The following is a 12,403-nucleotide window of genomic DNA, read 5'->3' as shown; positions in this document are numbered from 1 at the left end:
ACGGAAAATAAGAAAAACGATAAGAAAACAAGAACAATGATAACTTGCTCAACAAGAAAACAAGAAAAATGATAGATTTGATAAACAATATAGACCTATAGATGGAATATCGGTGAATACAAATCAAGACCTATTGATTTGAATTTGAATCAACCTGGAATACGCATCACATAATTGACGAAAGGGCGAGTACGCAACTCAACATAACAAAGTTCTTCAAAAATTCAATTAATTCAACTATTCAAAATGTTCGACAAAGGGGGATATTTATAGCCTAACAACGATTAAAAAAAAGGAAAAAAAAAGAAACTAATAAATAAAAAAAGAAACTATCAAATAATGGCGAAAAATAACTCAAAAGCGTTGCTAGAATCTTCCAGCTCTAGCTGACATCAATAGTCATGCAAGCTGTCACACCCCCAAATCAGAACGGCGGAATCGTTCGACGGCGGATGACTTCATGTAGTATCGTAACAATTGAATACATAGTAAAGAAAGCAATACAACCATCACATATATAATTTAAAAGTTTACATTGTTTAAAGGTACTTGCTTCAAAAGAAAATTACAATATGATGTTTAAAATGAAATTAAACTAACGCCATAGAGTCCCTTCTTCAAAAGCTGTAGTTTTACCTGTATTAATGAATCCCTGAGAAATACAAGTAGTTTTGAAAGAGTAGATCAGCATTTAAGCCGGTGAGTTCATAAGTATTTAGTGACAATGTTTATATGAAAAGGAATGAAAATGGTTTGTTCATGCTAAATGTTCCAAGAAAATCCCATATTTTCTACTATAGTAGATGGTAGTTTGATTGTACCAAAAGTGTAATTGCAATAGTTCTATTCATGCCTAAAATAGTAATTTTATGTGTAAATTGTTAAGGCATTTGAAAAACCTGTAAATCATTGTGTTTTTAATACTCCATGTGAGTTTTATAACCATGCTATTTGACCAGGATGCCTATAACAACGTTCTTCAAGCATTGGAAAGTTATGACGTTTGTCACCCCAGGCCTGCCGGCCTAGTTGTAGCTAACAACTTAGGTGCGGGATTGTCAATCCCGTATAGATCTATACACAAGTATCACGCTCCCCCTAAAAGGGATTATGGTATATAATACAGGACTTAAAATGCATACTCGAAAGTACGTGAAATGTCTCACAAAATTTAGTATAAAACAGAATTACGTATGAAAATATCCATTTGTTCTTGTATATGAGAATATCTCTTTGATGTAGTGTTTCTAGTGTGTAAATGTTCCTGATTTTCTCGTAAACTATACCTATTATAGTTTTTCAAAGTGTGTGTTTCGTTCGTATAGTAAACCCTAGTGTAATGCTCACTCATTATGTAAAGTATAACACGTAAAGTGACTTGACTAGTCACATATACCTAATGTAAAAATGGAGCATTTGATTTGTATATATATATATATATATATATATATATATATATATATATATATATATATAAACACATTTTATTTCCACAAGACAAGGTGTTATTGAAAATATATATATCATACAAGAATACTCATGTAGTAGTTTATGAATTACATATGATTACTTAGATAAAAAGTGTATATAGTGAATCGTTAAGTTATATACGATAATAACCGCGTGTTTTACTTGCATTCCCCCCCCCCCTAATATTATATAGAAAATATTTATCAAACATTTAAAAGCGTAGTTTATAGGGGTATGAACTCACTTGAAAGATCGAAGAAGGCGAGATGAAAACCGAGCAGAACTTTGACTCGAGAAAGCGGATTTTCTCGGGATTCTCGGAAATCTCGGGAGCACAAACGACCTTCGGGGCTTGAGCATGGAAACCGGGGCTTCAGGATATCACGTGCACGGAAAACGAGGCAAAAACGCAAGAAAGATGAGAGGAAATGAGCATTTTCCCCGGAACCCTTGCATCCCTTTTATAGGGGCTGAGAACCGCCTCGGTACGTTGGGCGTACGCGTGCGTCATGCGTGACCGCATCTTCGACTGCCTCGGAGCTCGGATGGGACGGGGCATAGCCTCGCATAGGGGGCGACGTGGACGATTCGAGGCCCAGTCCTCGAGTACGTTGGGTGGAACTCGGATTGGCCCGGTGACTCCTCCTTCGGATAATACCGAAATTTGATTTAAATTTATATTTTTATTATTTAGTAAACTTCAAAAATTCATATCTTTTTCTTACGAACTCCGTTTTTGACGTTCTTTATATCCACGTGTATGTGAGACTACGCTCTACAACTTTCGTTTAGACTCCGTCAGCAAATTTTGAAGTTATTTTTATTATTTATTAATTAAAAGGTCGAGGTAAGAAAAGTTCGTTAGAAATCCATAACTTCTTTATCCGATGTCTGTTATTGCCAGATCTTTTACTGTTGAACAACCATTGTCGAGACCTTCGATTCTCATTTAGGTCATTCCGGCCAAAAGTCGCTCGATCTCGGTTTCGAGTTTTTAGCTGTCTATCGCTATGCCGAACTTGGAAAAATCATAACTTCCTCATACGAAGTCAGATTTGGACGTTCTTTTTATGTACGATTATTGTTTAATGATATCTAACATAGTAGGTAACCAAATAGAGACTTTTATACATTTTTATTTTCAAAGTTAATTTCATTATTTTCACAAGTGGTTAGAATACTTGGCTTTTTAAGTCATTACATAGAATCGAAATATCGGGTTGTCACACAAGCCCCTCTCAAAAAGTCATTATAGTTCCGAGAATCGCAAATAGTGTTTCGATGTTCGCATCTAACCACACTTTGATGCTCGGAAACCTTGAGACATATTCTACAACTTTATGTAGAGATATCGGGATTATCTCACACTTTAATTTTGACGCTTATTTTTATTCTTTATTAATTATACATTTATAATTAAATAATAAACACATAAACACACATAATTCACATAATACTCAAATATTTCATCTTTATTACTTCAAAAGGAGTTACAAGAGTTGACCTAGACTATTACATTGACAAAAAAATGCTTAGCCCTGAAACCCGGGCGTTACAGGTATGTTACTTTAACTAGTATCTTATTTGGTATATGACAATTGCATTCTAGTTATAAGATTAATGCCTTGGAAACCATTTGCATGTATAATTTGTGAAAACATAGATCCAATGTATTTAGCATTGTATGTGCACCATAGGATGTTGTAGTATACAAATTCCATCACTCAGGACTTTTGGACTTGGGCCATGGATTGAGGGGTCCATTAGAGGAAGGGGTAAAATTGTCTTTTACCCCTTAGCATGTAAGAGGGTAATCCGGACCATTCATGGATTAAGGTTAATTTGGAATGTTCATGTAAAATAAATATATCAAAATTTATAATTTTTGGTACTCTTTATATATATATATATATATATATATATATATATATATATATATATATATATATATATATATATATATATATATATATATATATATATATATATATATATATATATCAAGGTTGTGAAAATCATTCGGCGGTCGACGGACGATAAACGATTAATCAGACTCGACGGAGATTAATCGAGGACCCTAAATTATTAATAAAATTATTTAAAAAATTAATATTTCCTAAAAAAATTATGTATTTGAAAACTTAAAATTTTAAAATATTAAAATTTTGAAAATTTTATTATAATATTTTTAAGTTTGAAAAATTTAAATTTTGGTGTAATATTTGAAAATTAAAATTTTTTAATTTTTTAAATACTTCCCTAATCGTAATCGGTTCAAGGCTGACAAGCGATTAATCGGCCGCCAATGACGATTTCTACAACATTGAAATAGTAAGTCATATTTACATTGTGAATGCCAAAAACAAATTATATGCAAATCAGATTCACAGTGTGAATCTGATTCATAATGTGAATCAGACCGGCAATGTGAAAAAAAATATTTTTTTACATTGATATGAATGTCTATTTAAAGAGAACCAAAAGCTATAAATTTTGATATATTTATTTTTTCGATAAAAAATAAATGCACATCTTAAAAAAAATAAATGCACATCTTAAGTAAGTTTTTTTCGAAAAAAAAATTCATTTTTAATATATCAATATGAATGTCTATGGAGAGATGATAAAAAATTATGAATTTTGATATTCAGTTATTTTTGATAATAAAAATAAATCTTAAAAAAAACAAAAAATGATGGTTTTTTATTATGATCCACTGCATGTGAGTCTAACCTTGCATGTGTGTCTAACCTTTAAATGTACAACCCTTTTTTAGGCTCTGTTCTCTATGGACCAAAAATGGTTCTTTGGTTCCACGATTTAGACAAAAATGGTTTTTTGGTTCCATGATTTAAAATGGTTCATCATTTAACCACCCTCCACCACACACACACACACACACACATATATATATATATATATATATATATATATATATATATGCTTTAATAAATAAAAACCATTTTTGTCGCTTGTCATTCTTTCATTCATTATGTTACATGTCATTTTGTGGGTTTTTTTTTCCAATTTTATTAAATTTCATATAATAATTAAATGTAACAAATGTAATAATAAATGCATATCAACTTCATTAATGTAATTTTCTTTATAATTTCTAAATTTCTAAATTTAATCTAGTTATTCTAATTGTTATTTATTTAAATTATCAATTTTGTTTAAACTTAAAATAGAAATGAACACTTCAATTTTAATTGTTAAGTATTTTTCTCTGTTTCCTTATAAATTCAACATGTTAACGAAGGATATCATCCTCAACAGGGCTCTATAACCTATAGGGATATTCTCTAAAATCATAATTCATCATCAAATAAAGTAAACCGGACGTCATATCTGATCATGATGGGTATTATCTAAAACCCGATGGATAAGAAATTGTAATTCAAAGTTTTAATTATATACGAGCCTTCGTTACATGCTCTGTTTTCAAATGGAACGATCTGGTGGCATAGTTCTTGGATTTGGGGGATGAGGAAATTATTTATCACACCATTTGAAAATGCATTTATTCTCTGATTTGAACCACCATCGATTCAACTTTAGTCCCATCCATTGCCTGCAATCTACTATCTGAAAACGACTTTATACCCGATCTAAACTACCATCTGGAAAACGGTTTTCTTCCCCAATATAAAGGTGGAAAGAAGTTGTAAGCTTTTAGAGTTACAATGGTTCGTTAGAAACAACCAATGTATCGTCTAGATCTAGAGTTTTCTTGTTGGAAGTGGGTTTCTAGAACTCGATATTTTCAAAAGGGAATTTGGTTTTAGAGTTTTTGGGGGTTCTAAAACTCGATATTGGTGGCTGTCATGGTCACCGGAACTAGAGGTGATCGCCAGATTTGAACTGATGGTGAATTGTTTTTGTGAGAGCGACATGAGAGAGAGGGTTGGGAGGAAAAAAGACCTGCATGTTCCAGGGTTTGAGTTGTGCACCTTATTTGTTTTTTATTTAATTTATAAATAAGAACAATAATAATAAATTAACTAAAAATAAATGCATAATGGGTAATATAGTCATTTTAGGTCTATTAATGACCAAATACGATATAAAAACAAAACATAAGGGTGGTTCAAGTTAAAAAAAAAAAAATAAAAGACCAAACGCACAAGTTACCACAAAACACATGAACAATCTGTGTAATTCACTCAAAATTTTATATATCCGGAAACCCAAATATCAAAAATTATGATTAGGATATTTTTGAACACCCTTAATGATATATTGGATTTATATGTTTATAATTTTTCCATTTAGACCAATTCATTAGTCATTAGAGATCAGCTTGAGACCGAGACTTCTCGAGATTTAATGCATTTAACAACCTTGCTTGGGTCGATTGGAGATTGGCGGTCTAGAACCGGTCGGTGTAGTCCCTAGGCAATTTTTAAGATCGGTCCTGATATGTGGTTGTCATCTTCCTCCTAAAAGGAATTGGGCTTAGCCCGACCCTAAAAGGAATTGGGGTTAGCCCGAGAATAATAAAAAAATCTGAAAATAAGGCGCAAGAGCAATATGCCAATATGTGTGTTCGCCTGGTGCACTGATCCAAAAACATGGGTTTAATTGACCCGATGACTCGGATGACGCCTTGTTAAATTATGAGATTAGCTTCTTTTCACCAGAGAACCGAGCGTAAATGCCCTAGGGCTAGTAGCACTGGTAATATGCCTGATATATATAGTCTACCCATCTATTGAAGTCGGTCTGTTATGATATAAACCAAGGATCAATCGAAACGGATTAATCACTTCGTCTCGTCTCCCCAAATTCTACATACCAATCAACCCTGATTAGATTAATAAAAGGAAAACCAATTTAAACATGTCAAATATATCATCATCCTCATCACCGGTAGCTATGAAAGACGTGGTACACAAGCTACAACTATGTCTGTTAGAAGGTATCAAATCTGAAACCCAGTTATTCGTAGCTGGATCTTTGCTCTCTAAGTCGGATTATCACGACGTTGTGACCGAAAGATCAATTGCTCAAATGTGTGGTTACCCGCTTTGCCCCAACTCATTACCCTCTCCGGGAGAAGCTGCAGTTAAGGGCAGATATCATATTTCTCTGAAAGAGCACAAAGTTTACGACCTTTTAGAAATGCGTATGTACTGTTCGACAAAATGCGTAGTTGACAGCCGGGCATATGCTGAAAGTTTGCAGGATGAACGGTCCTTGGTTATTGATACAGCGAAACTCAATAGGGTGGTTAGGCTGTTTGACGGTTTGAGCGTGAAGGCTGAAGAGGGTTTGGGGGACAGTGGTGATTTTGGATTGCGTAACTTGTCAATTAAGGAGAAGGAAGATGGAGGTGTTGGTGGCGGAATCGTGTCTTTGGAGGAATGGATTGGCCCTTCAAATGCAATCGAGGGTTATATTCCACAACATGAACGCAGTTCAAAAAATAAACCGGGTATGAGATGAATTGTTTTAGTTGATTGCTGATCGTTTTTTTTCTCTTTATCATAAAGTTAGCAATTTATATGCGATTGGAATAGCTGTACGCCTGTACCTACCTTCGTGACTATAAAATTCTCAGATAGTCTGTCTCTCACGTCTCACCAGTGTTTCTTAAGGCTCTCTAGAACTTTACACTTCCAAATAGTTATATCACTAATATATTATGCTGATCAAGTAACTATAATTTCCCATTTCAATTTTTGGTTTGTTTAAGGTATATGAAATACAATGACAAAATCTCTATAATTAGTTTTTTGGTGTATAAAAGTTTCCAAGGATTCTAATTGTAAGCAATACCTTAAGCAGCACCAAGTGGATGTATTGGTCACTAAAGCATTGCTGTTTAAGGCATTGTTGTCTAGGAGCTTAGTAAAAAATTGTTCCACTTCCACATAATGGGAGACACTTTGAAGCCACTTATTACATTATCTGAGTCTGTGATAAGATTCACACCATTAGCCTCCTTGGATAGTAAGTATACAAGAGAAGGAATCACATATGAGTGGGACACGTGGCTGACAATGACATTTGTGGAGGAAGGTCAATGATGCATGAGAGGAAAGGGAATAAGAGAATAATACTATATAGTTACAGATTGGGTGTGATGTAATTCATCATTTTGAGAATTAGAAATCGGCTTGTAAGCTTGGGCAGGAAGATGATCATTTAAATGTTCTCTGATTTTGTTTCGGTCTTTATTTGAAATTGAATGAAAGTTTTCCTCTCTGAATCATTGAAATCAATTTTGTCATTATTGTTTCCTACTGAAACAGATTGATATCATACCAATCTGTGAGTGTGCTTCTGATTAGTTATTATAGAGAAAAACTAGAATAGTTTGTTCAAGTATGATACAGAGGTATAGCTTACTCTATCTTGGGTGAGATAAATTAGACTATTTGATTCATTTCAAGTTCAACTTAATTTGGATTATATGGTCTAAATGTCAGGCAGTGAGTCACCAGGTGCTGGCAGATTTCTCTAATCAGTAAGAATGCCAAAGCCGATACATTTCAGATTGGTTAGAGTCTATAATAATAGCCTTTAGGTTTTTTCTTGAATTGGGTGTGAGGAAAAGGCAATGACTAATTTGAGAAAACTAAAGAAAATAGACTAAAAGCTAATTGGCTAGAAAAGAAAAGACACAGATGCATACACATTTTTTTGAAAATTCTTCTCCGTATTTGGTAATAAATATGCTTTTGGAATTTGTTTTATGGTAATCTAGTAACTGACCTTTTTTGTGGAAAACCATATCTTTATATATATCTGACATATCACATATGGTGTTGCTATGGTTGACTTCAAGATCTGTTTCTCCAGTGCTGTATATAATGTATGTGTGTGTGTGTGTGTGTGCATGCCTCTAGATTTACATTTCACTGAAGAATACATGTATGTACTGAAATTGTGGGTGCTGGTGCCATGTCATGGCAGCAAGTGGGCTGGGCCTGGGTTGTGTACATAAGGATGGGTATAAGCAAAACAAACTAAAGAAGTGACATAGTTTGTCCTTGTAAGAAATGCAGGCTGTTGATGTTCATTTTGTGGTATCTGTTTCAGGGAGGCCAAAAAGGGAAGAAGAGAGCATCTTTGGCGAGATGGATTTCATGAGTACCATAATTACTCAAGATGATGGATATAGCATATCTAAAGGAAAAGGAGCTGAAACAAAAACTAGTAGTAATAGTAGAAAGAAAATGAGCCATAATAATAATAAAGATAAGATGAAAACATCATCATCATCATCATCATCATCGTCATGTAATGTGCAAAAGAAAAAGGTTACTACATCAAATGATGAAGAGAGTGAAAATGGTAACAAGGCAAAGATTGGTTCCTCTGAGCCAAGTTGTAGTGTTGGGGGGCTTAAATCATCTCTGAAATCCTCAAGTAGGACAAATAGGTCTGTGAGTTGGGCTGATGATCAAACACTGTGTGAATACAGTGGAAATGATCCTGATCCTGAGCATACATTCCGAGTTGCATCAGCAGAAGCCTGTGCTGCAGCACTGAGCCAAGCTGCAGAAGCCGTTGCTTCCGGGGAATCTGATGCTCCTGATGCTGGTAAGTAAGTTTCACTTTTTTTTTGGTCTAATAACAAAACAAACATCCTAAAATTTTGGTTTTTATAAATACCATTACTACTCTTTCTTTTGATACCAGTTTCTGAAGCTGGAATTGTAATCCTGCCACCTCCTGGTGATGGTGCAGAAGCAGAAGCAGAACCAACCCGATTGAAATGGCCCAAAAAAACCGGTATCACAGAGTCCGACGTCTTCGATTCCTTTGAGGATTCTTGGTTTGATGCTCCACCAGAGGAATTTGTCCTAGATGTAACTACAATTTCAACATTCTTCTATACTTTACTTTAAGTGCAAGAACTAGAGCAACCTTCTTCTTCCATTTCTTTCTTTCTTTATTACAGCATCCTACTACATAGGGTTGCAAACGAGCCGAGCCTAGCCATGCTCGTTTAAGTTAATATAAGGCTCGAGCTTTATTGTACAGAGCTCGTAAAGAATTATAGAAGCCCGGCTCGTTTTTTGTCTAAATAAGCTTAAGCTGGTTAAGAAGCTCATTTATTAATACCTTAAATCCCTAATTCCCCCAATATGTTTTTATATAATATTATATATAGGCTCGTTTAGGAGCTTAATTAATGACATAGGTTCGTTTAAAATCGGTCTCGAGTTGAGCCATCCAAATACAATTAATTACAAAGCACTGTTATAGATTTTTCAATGTATAATGTGTCTGTAGTGAGAAAAAAATTGAAAATTGAAAGTAGAATGCTATGATTTAATAACCCCACCCACACCCTTATTTGTTCTGATGCAAAAAATTCCACTGAGTTTCAGCTATCACCATTTGCAAGAATGTTCATGTCTTTGTTTGCATGGGTTTCCTCATCTACTTTGGCGTATGTATATGGAGGTGATGATAGTTGTTATGCATGGGTTAATGGGCGGGAGTATCCGCGGATAGTTGTATTGGCAGATGGCCGGTCTGCTGAAATTAAGACAACTCTCGCAGGCTGTCTTTCTCGAGCTTTGCCTGGACTTGTTCGTCATCTCAGACTTCCCACTCCCGTTTCTACTATTGAATCCATGATGGTAAATATAATTACTACCTACTTTCATTTATCATTCTTTCAATCATGTTTATTGCTTTCCATCTTTTTCCAGAAAATGGATGCCATTTGCTACAATTGGATAATTTTTTTCTTAGAAAAATAAATCTAAATACATTTAAAAGTTAAAACTGAATGAATCACAATTATTCGTTGGCAGGGTTGTTTACTGGACACCATGTCTTTTATTGATGCACTTCCACCTCTCAGAATGAAACAATGGCAGGTGTTTGTTCTTTTGTTTGTTGATGCTCTTTCTGTCTCCCGGATTCCTGCCATGACCCCACACTTGGCAAATAAAAGAAGGTTCTTTCAAAAGGTGAACTTCAGGATAATGACATTCAAAATATTATGTGTATACAAAAACTTTACACCTTGCATTTTAGAGCAACATACAGAAAAGCAACCACATCACTTTATATGTTAACCTTTTATTTATTTCGCTTTCACTTTCACTATCACTATTATTATAACTTATAAGTATGATAAAAAAATAATTGAGTGGATAAGATTGTTAGTGTGTTTGTTATTCTATATTTTCCCTTTTCAAAACATAATAAAATTTAGAAACTTTAACTAGTTTTTGCTCTTGTGTCCTTCCCTAGATATGGGATATTTTTGAATTTGTTATGGATATCTACCATTCATTCACAGTCCCTGTCACTGTGATATGGAGCAGAGCTAGATAAATTAGGGGGTATGATTTCTAGTTTAAGTAACACAATCTCTAACTGTAAGAGGGAAAGAAATGAACTTCCCCGAGTTATATAGGAGATGTGCATGTAAAAACAAGGATTTGCGTTTTATTTCTTATATTATATTTTTCCTTTAAAACTTTACCCATAGCAAAAACCACAGGGGTATATACAATTTGGTTTGGTTAATTTTTCAAACTATAATAAACAATCATAATAATGTCCTTATAAGAAAAATAAAAATAAAAATAAAAATAAAAATTGCAAGTACACCGAGAAAAAAACTTGAAAGTAAATTGTTGTGTTGTGATAGTGGTTACCAACTTTAAAAATTCAAGACTCTCTTGTATCTTTCTGATTTTTATTTGGAAACTGATGATGCAAATAAATCCCTAATAATTTGTTATGTGGTTGTGGTTGTGGTTGAGCAGGTGTTTGATGATGCTCAGATAAGTAGCGAGGAATATGAGTTGTTAAAGGATTTGATCATTCCGCTAGGACGAGCCCCTCAATTGGCTACACAAAGTGGAGGCTAATTCTTCCTTTCCTTTCTGTTGATGATACGTTTCTCATCCAAGTTTTTTTTTCTCTTCAAGCATGTGTTTCTTTGATGATATGCTCAAATTTTATTTACATGTTTTTACATATGTAGTCATCAAAAATCGTGCCATTAATTGAAAGCTTAAATTGAATGAACAAGCAAAACATATTATGTCTTTTAAGTTGTTGCTTTTGTATTCCAAACTGAAGCTTTCACTGCTCAATCTTCTTATGCCTTCCTTTATCTCCGTTTATTCTCTTAGGTGTTTGTTTTGTAAGAGGTAAAAGTTTGTCATTTGCGGATCACATTTGCAGTTTTCTGCAGAACAAGAGATGAACCAAACATTAGTAGTTTGTAAGATTGTTTGTTTTTAAAGTTTGCGGACTGTTAAAATGAAAAGAGTTTTTTTCTCACTTACATTTTATCAGTAGTTATATAAAGTTTATAAAAGAAAAATTAAATTTAAATCCAAAACGCATAGATAGAATCTATCATATCGATTCAAACCGTTTTCAAAATAAAAAATAAAAATGTTATATATATGAAAGCTAATGAAACCTTGAAAATCATTCTAAAAAATAAATAATTCTAAAAAATTGTCTAAAGAATAGATAATTCTAAAAAGTTGTATACATCAAACCATTTATGGCAGATTCAAAACAGATGAAAGTAAACACAACAATAGAATGCATCATTAAAATCTTTGAATAGATGGGAATAGAGTCACTTGAACAAATTTTTTTTATTTATTTTATTTTTTTATTCTATTGTATTGTGAAAAGGGTTTGTCGATTACAAAAATATGTATTGAGTTGGTCGAACAAGATTATATCAGTGTCATATCGGGAATTCTCGCCAATGTTATCCAAGTGATTATTAGTGGCGACTCATCTACCTCCTTACGCAATGCTCCACTTCTCATCTGTGTCGGTATCAAAATGTTTTTCCTATTTGTAACCCTAGTACGACGATGATGAAGAAGTATTGATGAATAATTGGTATAGGTTTCAACTTAAGATTATTACTAACATCTAAAGTCAATAGCTACCGATGAACACTCATTCTCAGTACTAAGTGGAT

At 33.5% G+C, this 12,403-nt stretch overlaps 1 protein-coding gene across 2 annotated transcripts; it reads left to right on the top strand.

Moving 5' to 3' along the window:
* Positions 1–6,083: 6,083 nt before the first annotated feature.
* LOC111912513 (putative RNA polymerase II subunit B1 CTD phosphatase RPAP2 homolog) lies at positions 6,084–11,504 on the top strand. Of its 2 annotated transcripts, none has more exons than XM_023908243.3 (6): positions 6,084–6,907; positions 8,518–9,021; positions 9,169–9,290; positions 9,816–10,070; positions 10,248–10,406; positions 11,214–11,504. In XM_023908243.3, the coding sequence occupies exons 1-6, from the start codon at positions 6,313–6,315 to the stop codon at positions 11,316–11,318; spliced, it is 1,740 nt and encodes a 579-aa protein (XP_023764011.1). In that variant the 5' UTR covers positions 6,084–6,312; the 3' UTR covers positions 11,319–11,504. The 2 variants fall into 2 exon arrangements, with proteins under 2 accessions (XP_023764011.1, XP_023764010.1); XM_023908242.3 differs by having other exon boundaries at positions 6,088–6,907; positions 9,121–9,290.
* Positions 11,505–12,403: the final 899 nt, after the last annotated feature.

The sequence above is a fragment of the Lactuca sativa genome, chromosome 9 (assembly GCF_002870075.4).
Source record: "Lactuca sativa cultivar Salinas chromosome 9, Lsat_Salinas_v11, whole genome shotgun sequence".
NCBI lineage: Eukaryota > Viridiplantae > Streptophyta > Magnoliopsida > Asterales > Asteraceae > Lactuca > Lactuca sativa.
This window is presented reverse-complemented; position numbering and strand designations above follow the sequence as displayed.